Genomic DNA, 26907 nt, shown 5'->3' with positions numbered 1-26907 from the left:
GGTCAGAGGTGGTCCTCAGGGTCAGAGGTGATCCTCAGGGTCAGAGGGGGTCCTCAGAGTCAGAGGTGGTCCTCAGGGTCAGAGGTGGTCCTCAGGGTCAGAGGTGGTCCTCAGGGTCAGAGGTGGTCCTCAGGGTCAGAGGTGATCCTCAGGGTCAGAGGGGGTCCTCAGAGTCAGAGGTGGTCCTCAGGGTCAGAGGTGATCCTCAGGGTCAGAGGGGGTCCTCAGAGTCAGAGGTGGTCCTCAGGGTCAGAGGTGGTCCTCAGGGTCAGAGGGGGTCCTCAGGGTCAGAGGTGATCCTCAGGGTCAGAGGTGGTCCTCAGGGTCAGAGGTGGTCCTCAGGGTCAGAGGGGGTCCTCAGGGTCAGAGGGGGTCCTCAGGGTCAGAGGTGATCCTCAGGGTCAGAGGGGGTCCTCAGGGTCAGAGGGGGTCCTCAGGGTCAGAGGGGGTCCTCAAGGTCAGAGGGGGTCCTCAGGGTCAGAGGTGATCCTCAGGGTCAGAGGGGGTCCTCAGGGTCAGAGGGGGTCCTCAGGGTCAGAGCCCCGTGGGCGGGAGCGTCTGCTCTCCGCGGGTCACGCTCCGAGGTTCCCTGGGGGTGCAGCTGTGAGGTGTCAGGTGTCTCCAGTTTGAGGCCCCGATGTCAGCCCTCCCACTCGGCTCCATTTACAGCTCAGAGTGCTCCACGCGGGAAGCGCGTGGCCGAGTCTCAGGGACTGTTCGGAAGTCAGTTTAATATTCACGTTACACCCTTAATCCTTCGTGCGTCTGAGACCAGCTCGGAGGGCTCCCCGCCGTGACACGCCTCCCCGCAGCTGCCGCCTCTGCTCCGCAGAACCAGGCCCCTCGGGGCGGTGGGGTTCAGTGTCCGCGTCGCAGGGACAGCGGGAGAGTCCGCGTGCTCTGAGCGTTTCTCCGCACGGTGCCGGCGGCGTCCCCGGCCAGGAACCCCAGTCAGCCAGGCCCCCTCGCCCCCGAAACAGCTTGCCGTGGTCCCGTCTCCACGGGCGGTCCCCACCCACAGCCCTGTCGCAGCTCTGCTCCTGGGGGCTGGTCCCCACATGCCTTTCTCCTCCGTCCTGGGTGCACCGTGACAGGTGTGTGCGTGGCTCCTAGGAAAAGCGCCCCCCATCACCCCACCTCGCTGTGCGGCCCGCGGCCCTTCCAGGAACAGCCCTTCGGCTGGTGGGACGGACCCGGAGGGGAGCAGGGGCTGAGGGCCGCGCAGCACGGGGTCTGAAAGGGCAGCGTTCAACGGGGTGACGGGATCAGGGTCCCGCGGGGTGACGGGGATCAGGGTCCCACGGGTGACAGGATCAGGGTCCCGCGGGGTGACGGGATCAGGGTCCCGCGGGGTGACGGGGTCAGGGCCCACAGGGTGACGGGATCAGGGTCCCGCGGGGTGACGGGGATCAGGGTCCCGCGGGGTGACGGGGATCAGGGTCCCGCGGATGACGGGGATCAGGGTCCCGGGGGGTGACGGGGTCAGGGCCCACGGGGTGACGGGGTCAGGGTCCCGCGGGGTGACGGGGTCAGGGCCCCGCGGGGTGACGGGGGCAGGGCCCACGGGGTGACGGGGATCAGGGTCCCGCGGGGTGACGGGGTCAGGGCCCACGGGGTGACGGGGGCAGGGCCCACGGGGTGACGGGGATCAGGGTCCCGCGGGGTGACGGGGGCAGGGTCCCGCGGGGTGACGGGGGCAGGGCCCACGGGGTGACGGGGATCAGGGTCCCGCGGGGTGACGGGGGCCAGGCCCACACACTCGGAGCCAGGAGCCGCCTCTCAGGAAGGGCTGTGCGGGGCCTGGTGCCTTGAGGCTCAGGCTCCTGGCAGGGAGCGCCGGTGCCTGCCGCAGGCGTTGGGGCGGCCCTGAGAGCCGCAGGAGGTCCTGCCCAACAGCTCCTGACTCAGTGTCCCTCCCTCCCGGGGCCCTCCACTGTCTTCCTCAGGTGAACGTGGGGGTGCTGGGGGCTGGTTGGGGGCACTTGGCGGGACTGGGGAGAAGGGGCTGGTCCGCATGCTGAGTGGCGGCAGGAACTCGATAGGCCGTGGCGTTCGTGAAATATTTACCCAAACCACAGTCTTTCCTCCAAAGCCCCGGGTGTGGCTCTCCACTGGGAGCTGAGGGGGGAGAGACCCGGGGCCCACCCTGTGTCTGCGCCCCAGGGGCCTCCCGAACCCCGGGCCTGTGTCCCCCATGCAAACCACGTGCCTGGAGAATAGTTTCACATGCCCAGGACATGGGTGCCTTCCCAGCGTCTGGGGGAGAGAGCAGGTGCGTGCCGGGGGGTGGGGGGGAGAGACAGGCATGTGCGGGGAAGAGACAGGCCTGTGGGGGGAGAGACAGGCCTGTGGGGGGAGAGACAGGCGTGTGCGGGAGGAGACAGGCGTGTGGGGGGAAGAGACAGGCGTATGCGGGAGGAGACAGGCATGTGCGGGGAAGAGACAGGCGTGTGCGGGAGGAGACAGGCATGTGTGGGGAAGAGACAGGTGTGTGCGTGGAGAGACAGGCATGTGGCGGAAGAGACAGGCGTGTGCGGGAAGAGACAGGCGTGTGCGGGAAGAGAGGCGTGTGCAGAAAGAGACGGGCGTGTGCGGGAGGAGACAGGCGTGTGCGGGGAAGAGACAGGCGTGTGCGGGAGGAGACGGGCGTGTGCGGAGGAGAGACAGGCGTGTGCGGGAGGAGACAGGCGTGTGCGGGGAGAGACAGGCGTGTGCAGGAGGAGACGGGCGTGTGCGGGGAGAGACAGGCGTGTGCGGGAAGGGACAGGCGTGTGCGGGCAGGACGGACGCCCAGACTGTGGCTTGTGTTGCAGGTGTCTCCGTGCGAGCGCTGTCGCTGCGAGGCCAGCGGGGAGGTGCTGTGCTCCGTGTCCGCGTGTCCCCAGACCGAGTGCGTGGACCCCGTGTACGAGCCTGACCAGTGCTGCCCCATCTGCAGAAACGGTAGGTGCATGCGTGTGCACAGCGGGGGCACAGCGGGGGGCCTCCATGGCCCTCCATCCACCAGTCCTCGCTTACTTCCCAGCGAGAAGGTGGGGAGGAGTGAGGGCAGCTGTCCACACCCCGGTGCACGGCGCTGTGACCCCCAGGCCCAGCGCCGGGAGCTGCTCAGGAGGAGGGCAGGAGTTCTCTTGTGTGTCGTTGTTGTTGTTGTTGTTTTAAAAAATGTATTTTTTGTTGATCTCAGGGAGGAAGGGAGAGGGAGAGAGAAACATCCATGGTGAGAGGGAATCACGGACCGGCTGCCTCCGCACGCCCCACTGGGGATGGAGCCCGCAACCCGGGCCTGTGTTTGGAATTCTCGGTCAAACTTTTGCTTGAAACGTGAAAGCAGTTCCTATGAGAATTGAGCTCTGCGATAATTGAGTGGGTTTGGTGCCTAATCCACGGCAGCTGTCCGCACCGCGCCCACCCAGGATGCTTCCGTCAAAACACAGTTACACGTCTGACAGCTCACAGGTCACAGGACACCAGCAGTGGCGCCTTCTGTGACCGTGGCTCAGGCGGACTGGGCTCGGGGGGAAGAGGGAGGTCTGGGCCGGTGACCGCCGCGGTGACCTGGCCTTGCCCTCACTCCGACCGACCTGCAGCATTAAACACTCTTCCTCCCGACGGAGGGGAATTGCCGCTCACGCTCCAGCTGCCAGAGTCGCTGACATCAAAGCAGCCAACATTCGGGGCCAAGAAAGCCTGGGACATAAATAAATGATCACCAAGCAAATGCGACGCCATCGGTCCCTCGGTTGACTGCGCGGCCCCCTCTCTCGAGGGTTCTCTTTTGGTAAAGTGGATGCTGGAGCGGCACTGTCTATGTTTCCCCAGAGATATGAACAGGGGTGTTAGGCTGACCTGCAACATTTCCCGTCTCTCCGGTGGGGGGTGCCGTGCAGAGGGGAGGCCCAGGCCCGTCCCCCCTGACCCTCCGTCCCGGCTGCCCCGTGGACGTTGGCGATCAGAGGACCAGGTCTGCGTGCGGGGCCCACCGTTCCTGCGCGTAGAGGGGACCCCCAGGGGCCTGTGGGCTCGGCTCTGACCCTCCAAGGGGAACTGCACCCCCCGAGGGCGCCACGCTCACAAAAGCACGCAGGCCCTGGCGGTAAAGATGGAAGGGCCCCTCAGCTTCACTGCCACTGGGTGGCGGTTATCCACAGCGTTACCGCCCCCAGGAATCCGATGCAGCTGGTTTGGGAAGAAAATGCAAACGGATGTAACGTTTTCAAGACGAATGCTGGGAACTCCGCTTATCAGAAGCAAGTTCATGGGAAATGAGTGAGATGCACGGCTAGGAATTAGAGTGTGTTTTCCCTCCTGTGTATTGCAAAGAGGAGGCTAAGATCACAGTTTATTTATTTTTTAAAAATATATTTTATTGATTTTTTTACAGGGAGGAAGGGAGAGGGAGAGAGAGTTAGAAACATCGATGAGAGAGAAACATCGATCAGCTGCCTCCTGCACACTCCCCACTGGGGATGTGCCCGCAACCAAGGTACATGCCCTTGACTGGAATCGAACCCGGGACCCTTCAGTCCGCAGGCTGACGCTCTATCCACTGAGCCAAATCAGTCAGGGCTAAGATCACAGTTTAACCACATGTGGTGAGCTGGACAGAGCTGCATGGTGTGTCTATATGCATGTGTGTGTCTATGATCTGTGTGTCTCTCTGTGTGCATGTGTGTGTGCCTGAGTGTGCACATAATGTATCTGTGCATGCGTGTGTGTGAGTCATATGAAGATCCTTCTCTCCGGGAAAGGCTGGCTCCTATATGGCCTCATGTCGAATCTTTCCAAAATTAAGAGCCGCTGTTCATCATACAACAGTATTAAGCTGGTGCAAAGCAGCCCTCGTATTTGGAAAATATACATGCAGTGCATGTATCTGGCAAATGACTACACAGTTCCAACACGCCAAAACCAAGTGGAGAAAGAGAGAGAGAGAGACAAAGGGGACTCCCGGCTCTCTTTGGACCCGTGTCCTCCTGGGCCTGCTGTTCAGGGGGACACGTGTTCCGACTGAGTTTCAGGTCCTGGCCCGCCCCTCCCCTCACGACGGTAAGCCGGCAGCTCCGTCGCAGGAAAAGGGGGGGCTTCCGGTGAGTGGGACTGAAGGGTGCTGATCGGCAGTGGCCGTGATGTGTCCGAGGCACATGCCCTTACGTCACTTCACCAGGAGCATCGAGGCGGGTGAACACGCACGTGTAGCTGAGCAGGGATGTGGGACGACGTAACCCACGTGCTCTTTGGCCGTTTTGTGAAGTGTTTGGGTCTCTTTGCTGGTTTTTGGAGAGGGGTCTGTGTGTGTGTGGTGTCTGTGCATGTGTGTGTGCATGTGTGTGTGCACACGCATGTGAGCGGACACACTGCTTTTATAACAGGGAGGCACTTTGATTGACTTCACAGCGGATGCAAAGGTGGATCAGGGGCGTGGCTCTAGGAGCTGACAGACTGCGGCCCTGCAAACAGCTGGGTCTGTTTCCTGAATGGAGAGGAGCTGGGGGGGGGGGGGTACCCGAGTGACATCGGGGAACACGCGTGGTGGGGCCTCTGTTGGCCCTGGAATGGCTTCATTGGGATGAACCCGCCGTGACACGACTGGGTCAGAGGCTGGGCCTCTCCTGATGCTGCTCCGTGGGCCGGCTGTGCCTCACAAGGCGCCACGCTCACGGCGTCCGGCGAGGCCGCCCTCGCTGCCCCTCGAGGGTCGGTGCCGATGGTGCTCGGCTCAGGGTTCCGCCCCGGCAGCTGGAACGGCTCCACGGCACTGTTCTGCATGCACACGCTCGGTCCCGTTAACGGAGTGTACATGTTCTTGGTGCCCGAGAGCCACTGGGGTGGGAAGAGCCATCGCACGCCCTGGGGGACCGTGAGGCCTTGGGTCCGAGCCTGAGAGAGCAGCCCGCCGTCCCCACGTCCTTGTTGGGCCTGTAAAATGGGCGTTGAGGAGGCCACCTCCGGGCATGCTTCGTCACAGTGACCCACCCGACGGCGTGGGCGCTCCATTCGTTCCTGGGCAGGGGGGGGATCAGCCTGCTCTGAGGCCACGGACGCCCTGGCAAAGGGGGGAGCGGAGAGACACAGGTGCGGGGGGAGGAGGGGCTGCGGGCGGCCTGTGTGGCTGGAAAAGGCCCCCAGCCTGGGGGTGACGGGGCTGCGGTGTGAGGCCGGAATGAGGACGGCAGGCGGGCCTCACACCCTGTGCACAGTGCGGGTCAGATGGAACCGTGGGCAGTGCTGCGCGGTGGGGGTGGGGTGGGGGGTTCGGAAGGGGGTGGTGAGTTCCGCGGGGCCCGCCGTCATTCCCGCGTGGGGCTCAGGGCCCTTGGAGGGCAGGTGGCGGCTGGATTGGAGGCCGTGGGCTGTGGGCGCCCTTGGTGGCACTCGGAGCCGTGGAGTGAGAGTCCTTGAAGCTGAGAGAAGCGCCCTGGCACAGAGCTGGGCAGGTGGGCCTTTGCAGCAGGATCCTTTCGCATACGTGTGTGTGCGTGTGTGTGTGTGTGTGTGTGTGAGTGTGTGTGTGAGTGTGAGAGTGTGTGTGTGTGTGTGTGAGTGTGTGTGAGTGTGTGTGTGCGCGCGTGTGAGAGTGTGTGTGTGAGTGTGTGTGCATGTGAGTGTGTGTGAATGTGTGTGTGTGCTTGTGAGTGTGTGTGTGTGCGTGTGAGAGTGTGTGTGCGTTTGTGCGTGTGAGAGTGTGTGTGTGTGCGCGTATATATGTCTTTTTATTGACTTCAGAGAGGAAGGGAGAGGGAGAGAGAAACATCAATGATGAGAGAGGATCATTGATCGCCTGCCTCCTTGTCCTTCACTGGGGATCGAGCCCACGACCCAGGCCCGTGCCCTGACGGGGAATCGAACCCTGACCTCCCGGTTCATAGGTCGCCGCTCAGCCACGGAGCCACGCCGGCCGGGCAGCTTCCTTTGCTTTGCGCGCCTCTTCCTTTCCCCGCCTGCACGTGGGACCATGGTCCGGGGACGCATGGGCTCCGGGCGGTGGCCACGCGCACGGCTGTGGCCAGGACTCGGGGCGCTTTCTCCCGCCCGCAGGGTGCACTTCCACGCGTGATCCTCACAGCGATGCCATCGCCAGGCCCCTCGCGGAAGCCCCACGTCTGCACCACAGGCACCACGGAGGTTGTCCAGCCCGAGTCCCAGGTCCGAGGCTGCAGTCCGGGCGCTGACCCCCCCCCGCCATCTGTCCCCCGGGACGCTCCTTGGTCTGCTGGGGCCGCGTGGGCGCGCGTCCTGGGCCACCGGGAACCAGCTGTCACGGATGTCTCCTGGGGAGGTGGCTCCCGTCGCGGGTGCCACAGGGGCCACTGCCCAGGTGGCGGAGATGCATCCCCAGCCTCAGGGGGAGCGGGGGAGAGCTGAGCGCGTGGAGACGGCGGCCCTGCTCGCGGCCCAGCCTGCCTGGCCGGGGGAACCGCCGTGCGCTCCGGGGGGCCTCCAGGCGGCGCCGGGAACGCAAACCCCGCTGTGCTGCTCGGAGACGGGCTGCTCCTCGGCGCCAGCCCAGCCTCGTTGGCGTCTGTCTCTCAGGAGGACAAGCTCCCGCGCGAAGGAGCCGGTGCCCGGGCAGCCGTACTTCGCCGGCTCTGCAAACTGCGGCTCACATTCTGTGAAAGCGACGCCCTCGCCTCAGGGCTATGAGCACCGGTGACGCTGACGGCTGTGCACGGACCCCGTCGGTCACCTCCCCATCGGTCACCTCCCCATTGGTCACCACCCCATCGGTCACCACTCCCCATCGGTCACCACCCCATCAGTCACCACACCCCATCGGTCACCACGCCCCATCCGTCACCACTCCCCATCGGTCACCACTCCCCATCGGTCACCACTCCCCATCGGTCACCACCCCATCGGTCACCACGCCCCATCCGTCACCACTCCCCATCGGTCACCACACTCCATCGGTCACCACACCCCATCGGTCACCACACCCCATCGGTCACCACCCCATCGGTCACCACACCCCGTCGGTCACCACTCCCCGTCGGTCACCTCCCCATCGGTCACCTCCCCATCAGTCACCACACCCCATCGGTCACCACCCCATCGGTCACCTCCCCATCGGTCACCTCCCCATCGGTCACCACTCCCCATCGGTCACCACTCCCCATCGGTCACCTCCCCATCGGTCACCACACCATTGGTCACCGCCCCATCTGTCACCACTCCCCATCGGTCACCTCCCCATCGGTCACCTCCCCATCGGTCACCTCCCCATCGGTCACCTCCCCATCGGTCACCACACCCCATCGGTCACCACCCCATCGGTCACCACGCCCCATCCGTCACCACTCCCCATCGGTCACCACTCCCCATCGGTCACCACACCCCATCGGTCACCACCCCATCGGTCACCACGCCCCATCGGTCACCACGCCCCATCGGTCACCACCCCATCGGTCACCACACCCCATCGGTCACCACCCCATCGGTCACCACTCCCCATCGGTCACCACACCCCATCGGTCACCACCCCATCGGTCACCACGCCCCATCCGTCACCACTCCCCATCGGTCACCACCCCATCGGTCACCACGCCCCATCCGTCACCACTCCCCATCGGTCACCACTCCCCATCGGTCACCTCCCCATCGGTCACCACTCCCCATCGGTCACCACTCCCCATCGGTCACCACACCCCATCGGTCACCACCCCATCGGTCACCACACCCCATCGGTCACCACCCCATCGGTCACCACTCCCCATCGGTCACCTCCCCATCGGTCACCACTCCCCATCGGTCACCACTCCCCATCAGTCACCACACCCCATCGGTCACCACTCCCCATCAGTCACCACTCCCCATCGGTCACCACACTCCATCGGTCACCACTCCCCATCGGTCACCACTCCCCATCGGTCACCACCCCATCGGTCACCACGCCCCATCCGTCACCACTCCCCATCGGTCACCACACTCCATCGGTCACCACACCCCATCGGTCACCACACCCCATCGGTCACCACCCCATCGGTCACCACACCCCGTCGGTCACCACTCCCCATCGGTCACCACCCCATCGGTCACCACTCCCCATCGGTCACCACGCCCCATCAGTCACCACACCCCATCGGTCACCACCCCATCGGTCACCACGCCCCATCCGTCACCACTCCCCATCGGTCACCACACTCCATCGGTCACCACTCCCCATCGGTCACCACTCCCCATCGGTCACCACCCCATCGGTCACCACGCCCCATCCGTCACCACTCCCCATCGGTCACCACACTCCATCGGTCACCACACCCCATCGGTCACCACACCCCATCGGTCACCACACCCCATCGGTCACCACACCCCATCGGTCACCACCCCATCGGTCACCACTCCCCATCGGTCACCACCCCATCGGTCACCACTCCCCATCGGTCACCACTCCCCTCCGCGGCCGCCCGGAGCGCGGGCCTCACTGAGGAACGCCTTGTCTTGCGGAGAAAAGGCCTCGTTCTGTCATTAGGAGACTCTGTTTCCCATGAGACCCGTGGGCCTTGGGAAGAGGGTCTGTGTTTGAACCTGGCGTCACCCGGTTCCATAACATGGGGTCACGGTAACAGATGTCGCACAAGCCTCGGCCCCTGAGGAGCCACGCGGGGACGGAGAGTCCACGTCAGTCTCCACAGCCGGCTCCATGCAGCCCACGGCCCGGGGGCCCCTCCAGGCCCTCTGGGGGGTCAGCGCACAGCCCGCCTCCAGGCCCTCTGGGGACAGCGCACAGCCCGCCTCCAGGCCCTCTGGGGACAGCGCACAGCCCGCCTCCAGGCCCTCTGGGGACAGCGCACAGCCCGCCTCCAGGCCCTCTGGGGGACAGCGCACAGCCCGCCTCCAGGCCCTCTGGGGGACAGTGCACAGCCCGCCTCCAGGCCCTCTGGGGGACAGTGCACAGCCCGCCTCCAGGCCCTCTGGGGGACAGTGCACAGCCCGCCTCCAGGCCCTCTGGGGGACAGCGCACAGCCCGCCTCCAGGCCCTCTGGGGGACAGCGCACAGCCCGGGGGCCCCTCCAGGCCCTCTGGGGACAGCGCACAGCCCGCCTCCAGGCCCTCTGGGGGACAGCGCACAGCCCGCCTCCAGGCCCTCTGGGGGGACGGGCTGCAGTGGGCGCACGGGGGCAGAGGGCAGATGCGGGCGCCACACAGGCCACTGCTCAGAGGGGCTCAGAGGCGGGGTCCAGGCTCAGCGAGGAGCTTCCCCCCTGCACCGTGCGACCTGCAGCACCGTCAGCCTCGTGGACGGCGAGTGTCTGACCCGAAGGCAGGACCGGCTCCGGCAGCCATTCTGGGTGCTTGTTCCCCTCCACCCGGTGCTGAGCCAGCCACTGAGCTCATTGACAAGGCCAACACTTACGACGAGTAACACTCGTCATGAGCGCCCACGGAGAGAAAGCCCTGTGACCGTCCCTAATGAGGACCCACACGGCGATCCAGGCAGGGGCCCTGGGTCCCGAGCTGGCCTGGGGCCGGGGCGGCGGCGGAAGGGGGGGGCAGGCTCTGTCCCACCCACTGCCGTGCCTACTGTGTCCCCAAGGGGATCACCAGCCACATCTGGGCCCCACCTTCCTCCTGTGTAAAAGGAAGTAGATGAAACGGTCGAGAATACATGAGAACTCGCCAAGAAGCATCCGTGAACTTGTCTTCCGTCCCACCGACAATCCTGCACGGCACCCAAGGTGTGTGCCTTTGGGTTCCCTTTCCCGGCCGAGTCCCGTTCTGATGGAGACACACCACCGTCCACAATCCCTCCCCTGCTGGCCAAGTGCGCCCATAGGAATCCAGGGCCACGAGTGGTGTGTGCCAACCTTTCCGTGCGCATACCCTTCCCGGTCTCTTAGGGGTGGGTCTAGAGCAGGGGTGGGCAAACTTTTTGACTCGAGGGCCACAATGGGTTCTTAAACTGGACCGGAGGGCCGGAACAAAAGCATGGATGGAGTGTTTGTGTGAACTAATATAAATTCAAAGTAAAGGAGCAGAGGGGAGAGCAAGAGAGCCGGATAGAACAGCCGGATCCGGCCCGCGGGCCGTCATTTGCCCACGGCTGCCCTAGAGTTACACATTTGTGTGTAAAGTCAGTTGACAGTTTTCAAAGAGTCAGTACCTACTGTGTCACACCCCCTCGGACAATGTGTGCGAGTCCTGGTGGTTCGCTCTCCTCACCAGCACTTGGAATTGTCAGTCTTGAGAAACTCGGCGCCAGGGGAGGAAACAGTTTTCCTCTACCCTTCTCGGCTCCTCTGGCTGATCTAAGAATTCCGCTGACAGGAGACCGAGTCCCAGGAGGAAAACAAACACATTTAATTTCCCCAGGGCCACGGGGCCTGAGAAGTGCCGGAGGCAGGCGGTTCATTACCTTTTTATACAAAGAAACTGTTTTCGCTGAGGATTCAACCAAACAAAGGAGTTTCTGTTTGGGTTAGAGAATGAGTGGAGAAGCAACAAGGTTTGTTTACACGGACACCTGAGCCCTAGAGCAGCCGTGGGCAAACGACGGCCCGCAGGCCGGATCCGGCTGTTCTATCCAGTTCTCTTGCTCTCCCCTCCGCTCCTTTACTTTGAATTTATATCAGTTCACACAAACACTCCATCCATGCTTTTGTTCCGGCCCTCCAGTCCAGTGTAAGAACCCATGGTGGCCCTCGAGTCAAAAAGTTTGCCCACCCCTGCCCTAGACTCTCTGTTTCCGACCACAGGGAGGCCTTCCACGCTCCAGGTGCGGGGGGCACCTTCTCCTGGACGATTTATTTCTAGCTTTCCTGCGGGGAGGAGTTGAGAGGGTGTCAGACGGTCCTTCTTGCACCAGCTGTTTCTCCACCAACTTTAATTCAAAATAATCCATATGTCAACGTGGCATACTTGGGGGTGGCCTGCCCTGTACCCCATCACGGCCGTTCTGCTGGGTGCGAGGTGTGTCCCTCCTGGGCCTGGGCCCTGCTGCTGCTCAGGGGGGTTAAGGTCCCACTGGCTTCAGGCGTTTTCGGGGTTCGGTCGGGGTTTTCTCTCGGGCTGAGCACCAGTGTGGCTGGAGAGTGCGGGGTTTGAGTGTTACAGTCCCGCGGCCAGCTTTCGGAACTGTCAGAGGCTTCTCCATCCACACCCTGGCTGCGGGCTTTGTGTGTCTCCGGGGTCTCCGTCACTCCCCTGCCGTGCTCCGGGGTGGCTTCTCTCTGGCACTTTCTGTCTGCTCTCCCGACTCTTGGAGGGCACGCCCGATGCTCTCAGCCCCGGCCCAGGCAGCTGGCAGGCTTCCCAGCATCCCCCGGGTGGGCGCCAGGGTGCAGACTGGCTCCCTGGCTGTGCCCTGTGCAAGCCCAGGCTTTGACATTCACAGCCGTTGGCGCGGGCGGACATTCTGGCTGCCTCCAGCTTTCCCGTCACGCTGCCAGCGGGGGGCACCACCTCGCCCACGGAAGGCTCGTCTCCTCTGGGTCTGGCGCAGCCGGGCCCTCGGTCCTCAGCTCCCTACGGGTTCACAGGTGAAAAGCACGGCGACACGCGAGCTCTGCCCCCCGTGTGCCCGGCTCCTTCTCGCGCTGGGGTTCGCACGCTAACGGCAGGCCGAGCCGCTCCGCCCCCCGCAGATCGCCACGGCCTCTGGGGAGATTACTGCTCCTCCTAGTCCGTCTGGTCTCAGACCTCGCCGCCGCGTGGGGTCACTCGTACAGCCGCGGGACTGTGTGCAGGCGTCCTCCAACGACGGCCCGCGGGCCACAGGCGGCCCGCCGAGGACACGGATCCGGCCCGCCGGGGGCCGCTGCCTGTCCTGCTTCGCAGCCGACGCGTCCCGGGCCCGCAGTGCGCATAGGAATTTGTTCATAGTTGTTTTTTTAAACTATAGTCCGGCCCTCCAGCGGTCTGAGGGACAGGGACCTGGCCCCCTGTTTAAAAAGTTTGAGGACCCCTGGACGGGCCTCTGTGTCTTCCGGCTCTGCTCTGGCCTCAGAAGCGCGTCGGCGAACGGAGGTGTGTGCAGCGGCCTCCGCTCCTGTGGCTGCTCCGCTCGCCCGGCTGGGCCCCCTTCTCAGAACCCGCGGGAGGAAATCGGGGACCCCCTCCTTCTTGTCTGTCCTTGCAAGTTGTAGGGTCTGGGTTTATTTCCCTTCACAGTTTAAGAGACACCTTTACTGAGTAGGGTTCTCGGAACCGAAGAGCCGCTGTGTGCTTTAGCATGGCCGCGCCCTGGGCGCCAGGGGCTGGGTGCATTGGAGTTCTCCGACTCCCTGCTCGCTGGCTCCCGCCCCCTGTGGGCTGTCCTGGGTGGGGTTCCAGAATCCGGGAGGTCACCCTGTCTGATCACTGGGGTTCCTGTCCCTTTGGTGATGGTAGTGTTCCTGGCTGGCCATATTCCGGCTTCCGGACAGTGTGCGCAGCCCCGTCCCCCGGAGGCGCTGTCTGTCGCGCCCGATGCTGCACCGGGTGCCTGTCGCGCCCTCAGGGAATGCGCTTTCCTGGCTGCGGGAAGCTGCTCTGGCTCCCCTCCGGGGCGGTGCCTGCCCCGTGGCCTGCTGCCCCCCCCCCCCCCCCCCCCGTTCCCACAGCTTGTTGTCGGGGCGAGGGGTGTGTCCACGCTGACTGCTCTTGGGAATTGTCACCATGTATTTCGGTGTGGATTTTCTTCTGTGGAAATGTTACCCTTTGCTTCTGGAATGCTGATATTTATTATTTATCGTTTAATATTTTCACTGATGTCAGAGAGGAAGGGAGCGGGAGAGATAGAAACCTCAGTGATGAGAGAGAACCCTGGATCAGCTGCTTCCTGCGCGCCCCCGACTGGGGATGGAGCCCACAACCCACAACCCACAACGCGGGCCTGCGCCCTGGCCCGGACCTCACGGTGACCTCCGTCCACGGTCGATGCTCCACCACGAGCCACGCTGGCTGGCCGGAGTGCCGATAGTTGGCATTTTTTACTTTGCCCGTGGCAGGCCTCGGAGGAGCGCCCCACCCTGTTGGACGCAGGGTCTCAGGGTGACATGGCGAACGCGGTGGTTCTGTGACGGTCATTTCACCGCAGCAGAGAGCCGAGGTTCCCGGGGAGAAATGTCATGGAGCACATCGCTCTCTCGTGGGGAAGGGCTGGCTTTGTGCTGCGTGGCCCTCGCGGTAGAACATGGGGCGGATCTGGCTCAGTGTCAACAGACACCTAGTGACGAGGCTGCTGTCCGCGGACACGGACGCTGCGGCGGCGTGGCCTCCGGCTGCTGGACGTGGGTGGGCGCAGACGGGTGGCCGCGCTTCTGCGACGCTGAAAAACCCTAACACCCTCTTCTGGCCACAAGATGGCCCAGCACGAATTACAGCATCCAGACGGTAAGAAAGACGTGTTCAGAAAGATGATCGCGGGGCCGGATGACGGCCAACGGGAGACCCGTGACCGGGAGGCCTGCAGGCATCGGCCGCTAGGCCAGTGGGCCCCTCTGACGGGAGGGCGCACAGGCAGAGAGAGCTGCGGTGGGAAGTGGGGTGGAGGGGGCGTGATGGGATAGGAGACCACAGGACCCTTCTCCTGGGCCCCGCCTGTTCCGGGGGCAGGCGCTGAGCCATGTGCTTCTTAAGCAGATGGGGTCCCAACGTCCAGGGCCCCGGAGAGAAGTTAACACGGTTCTTCTGAGTTGCCAGTGCTGACATCAATTCAACTGATCCTGGAGGGGAAAGGGGAATTTGAAGGGTCTGTGCCTGCTCACGGGGGAGCAAGGACACCTGTGTGTCTCCTCCCGGCCCTGCAGGAGGGAGGGAGCCTTTGCAGTCAGCGTTTTCCAGAGCACAGCAGGGTGTGTGTGTGCGTGCGTGCGTGTGTGTGCATGTGTGTGTGCATGTGCACGCGTGTGTGTGTGTGTGGGGGGGTCCTTAACCTCCTGATAAAATTCACACTGTCGAGACTTTCTCAAGTTGTATTAGCTTCTTTTTTTTTTTTTTTTAATATATTTTATTGATATTTTACAGAGAGGAAGAGAGAGAGATAGAGAGCCAGAAACATCGATGAGAGAGAAACATCGATCCGCTGCCTCCTGCACACCCCCCACCGGGGATGTGCCCGCAACCAAGGTACATGCCCTTGACCGGAATCAAACCCGGGACCCTTCAGTCTGCAGGCCGACGCTCTATCCACTGAGCCACACCGGTCAGGGCTGTATTAGCTTCTTGACAATGAGCTTCCCAGTGCCCGTTAAGCTTCCCCGGCCACGTGTCCAGCCTGGGTGTGCCGTGAAGCTGCAGGATTGAAGGTGGCAGAACAGAAACTGGCCCAGCCAGGGAGATCCCGCTCTCCCAGTTTCACGCGGAAGGAGGACATTTCCACAATTGCCCCTACAGACCCCGTACGTCTTGAGTTAGAAATGTGCAGAGTCCAGGGCACCCAGTGGCCAGGGTCAGGAGTAGAGACGCAGCAATGCTGAAGGTGGGGTGCTGAGATTTGCTGAGGGGCTGCATTGGGGCATGCGAGGTGCTCAGGTATCTCCAAGGAGCTCCGCCGGGCCGCTGCAGGAGTGGGCTTGGTGTCTGCGGAGAAGAATGTGGGCGGGCAGGGCACGATGGGGTGGGGCGAGCCCGGCATCCAGGTTTGGATGTATTAAGCTCTGTAAGCCAACGGAGGTCCGTGTTGTCCAGCTGGTGGTTGGGCTCTGGAAGTCAGAGGTGGGGCCCGGGCCCGAGAGGTGAATGTGGAAGGGTCCCACGTAGATCCCGGGAAAGGATCTGGGGCGTTACCTAAGGCGTCCCTTGTGATAAACTTCAACCGTGCAGGAGTTGGGACATTCAAGGAGTTGCTAGCGAAGAGGCTACTCTACGCCAGCAGGACCAAGGGCAGGCTCAGGACCAAGAAGACCAGAAGCTTTACTTTAAATTTTAAGCGTACGCACAGTAATTCCATCAACTGCCGGAGGAATGACACCACGTGACACAGATGCAATGGCAGATCACACAGCACTGTATTACTCACACACGTTCCTGGTGCTGCGGGTACAGGCTTAACGGGAGCCCGGTGGTGCTGTCCTCTGGGGTCCGGCAGATGGGCTGGCCCGGTCCGGATGCAGGGATCCAGCGTCCCTTACCCGAGAGCTCGGTCGTGTCTGGATCAGGAGGTACTAGCTGTTCTTCTGTCGTCTGGCAGGAAGGGGCGCGTGGAGCGGCGTTGCTGGCCGGATTGACAAAAGGACGTGCCTTTGTGGCTGCCTGGACAGGCGAGCGCCGTTAGCGGGCCGGGATTTATTTTTAAAGCCTGTTCGTACCTGCAGCAGTTCAGGTGGCTATCAACGAGTGACGTCAATGCACACGTGTTCATCTCAAACAGGGCGAGGGGCTGCATGTGGTTATCTGGGGAGAGTACAGGTCACTCTGAGTCCGGAACTGAAGTTCAAATCCTTATCTCCGGGGCGCACACGCTCAGGGCAGTGGGGAACGTGTCCTTAATACCACACTTTAACTTTCCAGGAAAGTTAACTCAAACACTTTAAAACCTTCCTAACGTTTTTAGACATTCTTTAAGCAGTTTAAAACATTTCTGTATTTTACTACAACAGGAAGTGACCTTTGGGTCATCATGGCCAGAGGCCAGATGTGGCCTTGATCTTGGGTAAAGTCATTGGTTGGCTGAGATCAGCAGTGGTCCTCCGGGACTTCGCTGGTGGGTAGGGTTTGGGACTGAGGTGGGCTTGTTCTTCTCCCAAACGTCCCCCTCTGCTCCGTGAGCAGGGTTACTCCATGAGCAGGGCTACTCCGTGAGCAGGGCTACTCCGTGAGGAGGGTTACTCCGTGAGCAGGGCTACTCCGTGAGCAGGGTTACTCCGTGAGCAGGGCTACTCCGTGAGCAGGGTTATTCCGTGAGCAGGGTTATTCCGTGAGCAGGGTTACTCCGTGAGCAGGGTTATTCCGTGAGCAGGGTTACTCCGTGAGAAGGGTTATTCCGTGAGCAGGGTTACTCCGTGAGCAGGGCTATTTCATGAGCATGGCTACTCCATGAGCAGGGTTACTCCGTGAGCAGGGTTACTCCGTGAGCAGGGCTACTCCGTGAGCAGGGTTATTCCGAGAGCAGGGTTGCTCCATGAGCAGGGTTGCTCTGTGAGCAGGGCTACTCCGTGAGCAGGGCTACTCCGTGAGCAGGGCTACTCCATGAGCAGGGTTATTCCGAGAGCAGGGTTGCTCCATGAGCAGGGTTGCTCTGTGAGCAGGGTTACTCCGTGAGCAGGGCTATTTCATGAGCATGGCTACTCCATGAGCAGGGTTACTCCGTGAGCAGGGCTACTCCGTGAGCAGGGCTACTCCGTGAGCAGGGTTATTCCGAGAGCAGGGTTACTCCGTGAGCAGGGCTACTCCGTGAGCAGGGTTGCTCCGTGAGCAGGGTTATTCCGTGAGCAGGGTTACTCCATGAGCAGGGTTGCTCCGTGAGCTGAAATCCGATTTGATGAATGACTCTTCACGGGTTTCGTGGGCCTCGGGGCAGACGTCAAGGTTGACTTGGTGCAGTTAATTGGGGATTCCAGTGTCCTCTATTCTTCCTTCCCAGCGGCTAATTCTTTCCAGGGGGGACTCTGTGGGAATACAATCACCCAATTATATGGAGAATGAACCCAGGCAGAGAGTGTCCATCACGTAGGAAGAACCCCAGGCCGGAAGCAGAGCCAGAGCTGAGAGGGGGACCCCATCATGTCAGTGTGCCCAGCAACAGTCAGGGAGCAGGCCTACTAAGTGTCAATGTCTGTACTGTGTGCTGAAGCATCAACAGAGAATACGCTGGGTTTCTGGTCACCAGGCAGATGGAGCTGAGGTCCATGAAACTCCTTCTATTGCAAATGCAGAGACTGGGCATATGTGTATATACGGACAGATGGTTTGCTTTGCTTTTGAAATATGCAGCCTAGTTTGAAAGAAAAACAGAGCGAAGTCCCTTAGGTTCTAGAAATGGAGAGAGAGGCATAAACCAGGGCAATGTTGAGCCGTTAGGCCGCAGTGACTCGGCCTGGTGAGGGCCCCAGGGACTGGTGCGATGGTCCCTCGTGGGGACCAGGGACAGGAAGAGCCGCTGTCGATGTCGCTGAGCCTGAAGGTCAGCAGTGCTCCTGCACCAGGGAGGGACAGCCAGTTAGAAAATGTAAGAAGCCAGGCGATGGAGTGCTGTATTGTCACCCGAAGGACAGATGCAAACCGTCTGAATATGTTCATTCCCTTTTCCACACTTAATTTGTTACAATGACCATCAGTCTTTAAACCCGAAGAAACACCGAGTTGAAGCTTTTACAATGGCGCGATGACCAAATTCCTTGTGTGAGAAATCCAAGGTCATCTGCAGTGCTGCAGAGGAGAACACAGCTCCTGGGCTACCCACCCCTGGGGGGGACAGGGGAACTCGGCCCTGGCTGCGTGGCTCAGTTCGCTGGAGCGTCGTCCCCTGAACCAAAAAGTTGTGGGTTCCACCCCGGTCAGGGCCCTGCAGGAGGCAACCAAATGACGTTTCTCTCTCTCTCTCTCTCTCTCTCTCTCTCTCTCTCTCTTTCTTCTCCCCTCTCTCTAATAGCAATAAAAATGGAGACTTGTAGACGACAATGACTAGAAGCCAGAGAAATGTTTGTTTTCATTCTGAGTTTAACCACAGTCTGGGATTCTGTTCCCAGACTAACCCAATAGGGCACCGAGCCATCAAACTGAATTTGGGTAGGACGTTTTATCCAGATATCTCAAGAATTGGATTTACGTCTATAACACCGAACTGGTAACAAAAGGTGGAAGAAGAATAAATTGAGAGAGAAATGTGTGGGTTGAGGGTTTTCATTAATATTTTTACCCTTCCAGTACTGTTTTTGTCTACAGCTTTTCTTCAAACCATGTTTAAAAACTATGATTACATGTGCACGGAATTTATACAAATATTTTTGGGCCTGGCAAAATCTTCCCGCATTTTGATATGCAGAAGTTATATGTAATATGCACGCTGAGAAAAACCCCACACCTCTCTTTATACATGGAGTTTATTCTTCTCAGAGAGAATTTAGGTCACAGGTTCACACTACCTTCGTCCTGCCCTTGGACAACATTTGAAATACGTGAGAATGTGCGCACAGTTTATTGCTAAAGAACAGGGCCAGTAATCACTGGAATCTTTAGCCTTCAAAGTCCAGGTCATTTGCTTTGTGTGACATGAGAAATTGGCTTTTCGGAGGATGACCTGTGGCAACTATTGAAGTGAGATGAGAACCTTAACAAAATGACCCAGTTCTTTTCAGACGTTTTGATTCAACACATTCCGCAGAGATGGGCGGCCTGTGGCTGGGGAATTGCTGCTGCGCTCCTCGCTGGGGGATGTGAACGGCCAGAGCTCTGCAGCTCCGCGGCCGGGAGAGGTGTCTCTGACCGCCTTGCGTAATCGGGCTTGATTACACGGACACGTTCTTGGATTGCTTGCTGGAAATGTGTCTGTCTTTTCCAAACACTGTGACTCAGTGCAAGGGTGCTGGGCTATTTCTCTCTCGCTGTGCGGACCCTCCGGACCACGGGCCCGCCCCCGGCAGGCTGTGAGCGGGGCGATTGCTCTGTGGTCGGTGGTAGCACCAATCTCAGAAGTTCTTTTCTTACGCGGCTCGTGGATGGAGAAATGTCTCTTCGAACGCTGAATGCACACGGTGAGCATCGCCCTCACGTTCTAGGACAGCGGTTGCCAACCGGTGGGTGAGCCCAGGCCGCGGGGCTGCGCGGAAAGGCGCCTGGGGGAGCCTTCAGCTGGCTGGGCTGGGCGGCGGCCTGGAGCGGGGAGGATTGTGCTGTTGTCTCAGGAGCCTTGACCTGTTTTAAGATCCTCTTCCTCCTCCTGCTTCCTGCCAGCCCTACTCTGCCTTCAGCCGTCACCTGTCAACCGTTTCACTCGGGGCGAATAAACGGGGCCTGATTAGCTGGGAAGCGAGTCTCTTATTGCAGGTTGGAGCGGCTTGGCCCCCTCCCATCCAGGGTCTGCCGGGCCTGCCACGCCCGCATCGAACCCGAGTCCGCGCTCCCAGCGCGGTGCTGCTCTGAGGCCGTGCACCGGCGGCCCGCGGCTCTGCCGGGTTCTGGGACGGCGTGGAGGTTCGGACTCGTGTCACCACCTTTTCTCCGCAGGGCGCCGCGGGGCCCCGCTCTCCACCCCGGAGCCGCTCTGCACACCCGGAGGCGGCGCCGGAGGAGCTGGAGCGGCGGGTGTGGGACCAGCACCCTCCACGTGGTCCTGGCGATCACATGAGAGAATCGCTGGCAGACAGGGCCTTTCCCAGCTCGCTCACCAGCCTCCGGGGGGCCCTTTCAAGGTCAAAGCCGAGTCAGGGAGGGCGATCTGTGCTGTGACCGTCCTGGTTGACCTGTTGGTGGGGGACACGGAACGCAAACTGGGTGTCGGAGCCTCCTGTCTAGGCCTCTCTTTTCCCCGGTGAGTGGTCACGTTCTTGGCACCAGTGGCCGTATCTGAACCTTTGTTTGTTGTCGTTTTCTTTCCTTTTTGTTAAAATATATTTTTATTGGTGTCAGAGAGGAAGGGAGAGGGAGAGAGAAACATCAATGATGAGAGAGAATCACGGATCGGCTGCCTCCTGCACGCCCCCTAGTGGGGATGGAGCCCGCAACCCGGGCCTGTGCTCTGACCGGGCATCGAACCCTGACCTCCTGGTTCATAGGTCAGTGCTCAACCACTGAGCCACACCGGCCGGGTGTTGTTCTGAAATAGGTAGCGAATTCCAGTGGTGCCTCCGTCATTTCCCTGCCCCCCCCCCCATGCACTGCTACCCCCCCCCCCCAGTCGGGCTGAGCTCTGCGAGGACGGCCGGCAGCACGTGCCTGTCGCCGTGGGCCCGGTGCTCCGTGGCCCTCAGGGAGGCTCCTTCCCTTGCCTTCGCTTGGAGGCCAGCAGCCGTGACGGAACACTCCGGAACACGCGGGGGGCGAGCGCACTCTCAGCCGCTCCAGGCAGAGGAAGGAGGTGCGAACTGGCGCCCCGCACAGGCTCAGGGGCCTCATTGCAGCCGCAGTGCCCACAGGCTTTCCCGTCCCAGCGGCGGCCGGCATCGGAGCCAGGAGTGGGGGCACAGCATCGAACTGCTGGTGTCAGCGCCTCCCTGGCCGCAGCCTCCCCTGAAAGGCGGACGTGGCGCCCGTGTGGGTGGAGGGGCTCCCGGTGGATGTGGGCTGAGCATCCCCACGGTCCTCGCGGGCACCTGCGGAGGATGCAGCCGGCAGCGTGCACGGGCGGCGGGTCTCAGCTGGGGTCCCAGAGCCGCAGCAGCAGCACCCAGGAATTTGTTCCCAAAGCCAGTTTCCGAGCTGGGATTCCGGAGCTCTGGGGCTGAGACGCGTGTGAAGAGCCCTCCAGGGGACTGGTTAGCCCAGCCGTGGGCAAACTACGGCCCTCGGGCCGGATCCGGCTGTTCTATCCGGTTCTCTTGCTCTCCCCTCCGCTCCTTTACTTTGAATTTATATCAGTTCACACAAACACTCCATCCGTGCTTTTGTTCCGGCCCTCCGGTCCAGTTTAAGAACCCATGGTGGCCCTCGAGTCAAAAAGTTTGCCCACCCCTGAGAAGCCGCCCCACGTGCTGTGGAAGCTGCACGAGACACAGGTGGTTTCCAGCAGCTCGCTGTGTTAAACTCTCACTCCGAAATGTGCCTGAAGAAGAAGACTGGGGCTCTGAAAGTCACGGTTAATTATGTTTTTGCTAAGATGGTTTGGGATTAATGAACTCAAATGGTCGCAGACTTGGCCTGTGGGTAAGGCCCCAGCTGGGTAGTGTGTTAGTGAACGTCACAGCTGTCTGTCACTCGGACAGTTTTTAAGTAACATTGGTTCAGGAGGAGAGTGGGGGTGCTTCCCATTCGCTTAGGACGCCTGTGTCCTTCGTAAAAGAGAGTGAGTGAGACGTGGACGGGGAGGCCGGCCGCCTGATTGAGTCCATCGTGTACTTCTGTGTGCGCACACTACAAACATGTCTCTGTGTTCCAGGTCCCAACTGCTTTGCAGAGACGGCCGTCATCCCCGCGGGGCGAGAGGTGAAGACGGACGAGTGCACCGTCTGCCACTGCACCTACGAGGAGGGCACGTGGCGGGTCGAGCGGCAGGCCATGTGCACCCGACACGAGTGCCGGCAGCGGTAGGCCCCGGCCCCTCGCACGGAAACGCCGGCTCCTCCTGGAACGCTTCCCTGATGCGAACATTCTGGAGGACTCTGGGAAGTGCCACCCAAAAGGAGACTTTGGATGAGGAACCATGGGGAGTTGTTGGTACTTTTGCTTTTCTTGGTGACAATTACTGCAAGAGAAGGAGATGGATATATTTCAAAACATCACCGAGAACTTTGGGCGTGAAGCCCCTCTCTCAATAAACGTGCTATTTTCAGAGCAAGTACAGAAAAGTTCACTGTTCTCTATGCGATGTATTTCTATACCCCTCTGTCAGAGAGCTCACCGATGTTTTCTATAGGTACAGATTAAAATGCCGTGCTGTCCACCATCCACACTGTGCACCTTTTCAGTTCCGACCCCATCACGTGACATTGTTGGGGGCTGATCCTCCTTCACACCTCGGAACGCTGTACCCATCCATGAACAGGTCATGACATCATGGGTTTGATGTCTCCTGGGGTCCTGCCCACATTCTGTTTCATTGCAGAGGCATAGGTAGTGTCTGTCCTTAGAAGATCCAGTGTGATTCACAGAATATAATGTTCCTGTCCTGCACCTTATTGCTGGTGTCACCTCCATGCTCTGTCGCTTGGGAAATGCAGGTGTCAGGTAACTAATGGGCACTGTTTCTGTTCATCTGAAGCACCCCTGCTGGGTGGACACATAACATACATGTTTCATGTTCACTGACATCACTTTGTCTCCTAATCATGAATTTAAATGGTCCCCTAGCCCAGGGGTGGGCAAACTTTTTGACTCGAGGGCCACAATGGGTTCTTAAACTGGACCAGAGGGCCAGAACAAAAGCATGGATGGAGTGTTTGTATGAACTAATATAAATTCAAAGTAAAGGAGCAGAGGGGAGAGCAAGAGAACCCTCCGCTCTTTGGGCTCCACGGGCCGGATAGAACAGCCGAATGGGCTGGACCCGGCCTGCGGGCCGTAGTTTGCCCACGGCTGCCCTAGACCAAGGAGCAGGGTGAGCTGGACAACTTGCATCATTGTTCCATCCAGCTGAAGCAAGCAGTAAAATAGGGGTTCCCTTGACTGACTGGAGGGGAGATAAGGCAAATGAACTCTTGAGTGAGTCTATGCCTGAAGTCTGAATGGGCACAGAAATCTCAGCACTCCATTCAGTGGACTCCACTTCTCCTCAGAATGACCACAGCTTTGGCCCTAAATTATGATTACCCACAATTTCAAAGATAAAGCATATTATCAAAGCTGAGGAGGCAGCCAGGCCTATGAGACAAGCTGAACACAAAGGGCAGACACCAAGAACAACAGGGACAGGGTTATAGGGTCTCCAAAGAGTGGAATAATCAGACTCCATGCAAGAAAACAATGCTGTGCTCAAGGAGTTACAGGATAAAAATGCAAATCTCAGCAGAGTCTTAGAAACCTAACAGGCCAATCAAATGGAAAAGAACCAAATAAGAATCTGGAACTGAACAACATAATAACTAAGATTAAAGATTCAGTTGAATGAGTTTCACAACATATTAGACATAGTTTAAGAGAAAATGGTGAACTTGAAGACAGAGCACCCACAAGAAGCATATGCAGAAAATGCATAAGGAAGCACAAGCGAGTAAAGAATGTGGTGAGCTTTTAAAGCTACAGAAGGTGAGTAGGGAGAGGATGGAGCAGAAGCAACACTGAACAGGTAATGGCTGGTAGTCCCCTGAAGCTGAGGGACCATGTGCAGTGAAGAGTTCCAGAGTAGCAGCACTACAGTGAAACAAGGGACATAAAAATCCCAGACGCAGCGGAAGACAAGTACAGATTCCACTCTCAAACAAACAATTGTAATGGTATGGTATCCAAAGGAACCATGAAATTCTGGAGACAGTTGGATATTTCCAATGTAAAGAAGGAAAGTAACTGCTAATTTAGAATTCTAGACACAGAAATAGCACCTATAGATCACGACAGTACCCACAGGGGCCCCACCAAGTCTAATGTGGAGGCTTCCATCCTTTCTACAGACAGTGCGAAAGTCACAGTACCGTTTTTCTCCCTTGGCCTCTTTCTTACACCTCTGTTGTTTAGATGTATTTTAATTCGGTGTATTTTAAATCTGATAAGTCTTTACTATTACTTTTCTAATAGCCACTATTGATTTCGCTGTATCCCCATTTTTGTGATTTAATTGATTCCTTCTTTCACTTTTTATTGCAGATTATTTTCTTCTGCCTGCAGAATAACTTTTGGTATATTTTGAAATGAATTTCTAGAAGTGGTAGTATTTTTCAGCTATTACTCAACTGAGAATATCTTTATGTCGACTGCATTCTTAAAGGACAAGCTTATAAAATGGTGAAGGACCAACAATTATTAGATCTTGATAAGGATGTGTGCTATAATTTATAGGGTAATATTTTTACATTTAACTGGTGGAAGGAAAAGGAGACGAAATAATAATAAAAGATACAGAAGACCTGAATATTATAATTAACAAAGCTGACCTAGTGGACATGTACACCATTCTTCTTGAAAAAAATTATGGAATACATATTTTTTAAAGTATCCGTGGAAAATTTACAAACAAAGGCTTTACGCCGAGCCATAATACATTATGAAGAACTGACATCACACAGAACGTAAATCCCGACACCAGTTCAGTTAGACTATACGTCATGAGAAGAGCCAAACAAAAACTCTTCCCGTGTTGCAAATTAAGAAATAGAATTCTAAATGTCCCCCGGGACAAAGGAGGTGCCACAGTAAAAACTGTAACCCTGATGCGCTCGATCGGGGACAGAACGGGAGAGAAGGCACGAGCAGCAGCCGTGTCGGGAACGGGAGAGGAGGCGTCCGTGCTCGCGGTGGTGGCTGTGGAGGGCAGCGGCGGGTCACCAGCCCCTTCCCCCCTCGCAGGGGAGGACAGAGGCCCTGGTTAGAGCTGTGACACCTTCACTCTGCCATCCCCAGCGCCTCCTGCAGTGGGTGTTGCAGCGTCCAATCCACTTTTTTTAAAAAAATATATTTTATTGATTTTTTTACAGAGAGGAAGGGAGAGGGATAGAGAGCTAGAAACATCGATGAGAGAGAAACATCGATCAGCTGCCTCCTGCACACCTCCCACTGGGGATGTGCCCGCAACCAAGGTACATGCCCTTGACCGGAATCGAACCCGGGACCCTTCAGTCCGCGCGCTGACGCTCTGTCCACTGAGCCAAACCGGTTTCGGCTCCAATCCACTTCTACCCCAGGACGTGCACGGAGGGCCGGGGGCATTCCTCCGCCCCGGGTGTCAGGGCACGCCGTTTTCCCCGGAAGGCTGGGTCAGCCCTGTACCCAGTCCAGTCCCCTCCCTTTGCCCGGCTGGTTCAGCAGCAGGAGGTGGCCGTTCTGGGTGACAATTTCACAGAAGCGTCCCTCCCTCACCCAGTACCTCTGAGCTCGCCTTGTCCCAAACCGCAGACACAAGACATGCTTTGCTACTCAACACGGCGCCATCGTGAGAAGCCATTCCTACCGCCCTCCCTCCAGCACACGCACGGTTCGGGGACCCAGGAGTTTAGCTGTAGAAGCAGCACCGCCAACTATGCCTGTCACAGAGGGGGGGAAAGTTCCAGGGGCTTCCACCAGGCCCTCTCATAACCATCACCGTGGCTCCACAGACATAAAACCAATGAGGGGCACGTGGCCAGCTGCTGCTGTTGGCGATTTAGAGCATACATCGTGCCCAGGAGGACGGCACCTCCCTTACTAAGCGATGCCACTCTGCTGGTACCATCAGTCTGACAGGCTCCCCACAGCCCCTTAGTCCAGATGCTCCGGGAAACGGGGTCCGTGGTGTAAACCGTACATTACCTGAGCGGAAGCCCCCTGCCATCGCTCATTTCCTGTCACACGAGCGCCCTGGGCCGCAGCCATGTTGTGATAGATACAGCGACAGCGATAAAGAGCGTTTGGTGCTTTCCCAGAGGGTGGTGTTGGCAGGAACCCTGGAGCGCACCCACACCCAGCTCCAGTGTAAACGGGGCGCCGGCCCCTCCGAGATGAACCCGCCGGGGAGCCGCCTGCCGCCGGGGCTCCCTGCTGGGCTGTCTGCGTGGGATGCCGGGCACCCAGAGGGCTTGGTCAGGTGACACCTTGGTGGCCAGGCAGAACGCCATCTCTGTCCCCATGACAAGGACCAGTGGCCGCCACGGGCTGCAGAACGGGCCGTCTTGTCCGGCTGATCAGGCGCTGCGGTTTCTCAGGGCTGCTCTGCGCTGCCCCTTCCTCGCTGCACCTCGTACAGACTCCGCTCTTGTTCTCCCAAGTCTCCGATCCTTGGCTTGTTTACAAATGTCTGCAGCTCCACCCCCGTCAGCCCTCATTCCCCAAGTGGGGAGGCAGGTGCACCTGTCCCTTTCCGCCCCGGCAGCCCCGAGGTGCCTGTGGCTGTCCACCGGGGGGCGCTGTCAGCGACCTGGAAGTCTGCTCAAACATCTCTCCCCCCGAATGTGCCGCAGGGAAGTCCCCACGAGCTGGAAGGTGCAGGCAGGAGCGGGAGGCACGAGGGGGAACCGGGGGATCCTGAGCCACTTGCTCATGGAAGTACCCTGCCTGGGGGCCGCCTGAGCCCCGCTCCTCACACGCCATGCTCCCCCGTGGCTCACGGAGCCGCTGTGTGCACCCCACGTCCCGCTCAGTGTCATGTCATCGTACGAGGGACTGTCCCCGTCTGCACCTCTGTTCCGGTCCAGTCACAGGTCCTACCCACACTCAAGGGGAGAGGGTTCTCCGGAACAGAACTCGGGGGGACGGGCCCGCGGTGTGTCTGGC

General features: G+C 59.5%; 1 protein-coding gene across 2 annotated transcripts in view; it reads left to right on the top strand.

Moving 5' to 3' along the window:
• The window catches only part of VWC2 (von Willebrand factor C domain containing 2), a 40513-nt gene extending 17364 nt beyond the window's left edge, over positions 1 to 23149 (top strand). For both annotated transcript variants that reach the window (XM_080663796.1, XM_080663797.1), the window contains exons 3-4: positions 2814 to 2943; positions 21950 to 23149. In XM_080663796.1, the coding sequence (XP_080519922.1) occupies positions 2814 to 2943; positions 21950 to 22101 (282 nt within the window). In that variant the 3' untranslated portion in view covers positions 22102 to 23149. The remainder of the gene's footprint in view (positions 1 to 2813; positions 2944 to 21949) is intronic.
• Positions 23150 to 26907: the final 3758 nt, after the last annotated feature.

Source organism: Plecotus auritus (genome assembly GCF_963455305.1).
Source record: "Plecotus auritus genome assembly, chromosome: 4".
NCBI classification, from domain to species: Eukaryota; Metazoa; Chordata; class Mammalia; order Chiroptera; family Vespertilionidae; genus Plecotus; species Plecotus auritus.
This window is presented reverse-complemented; position numbering and strand designations above follow the sequence as displayed.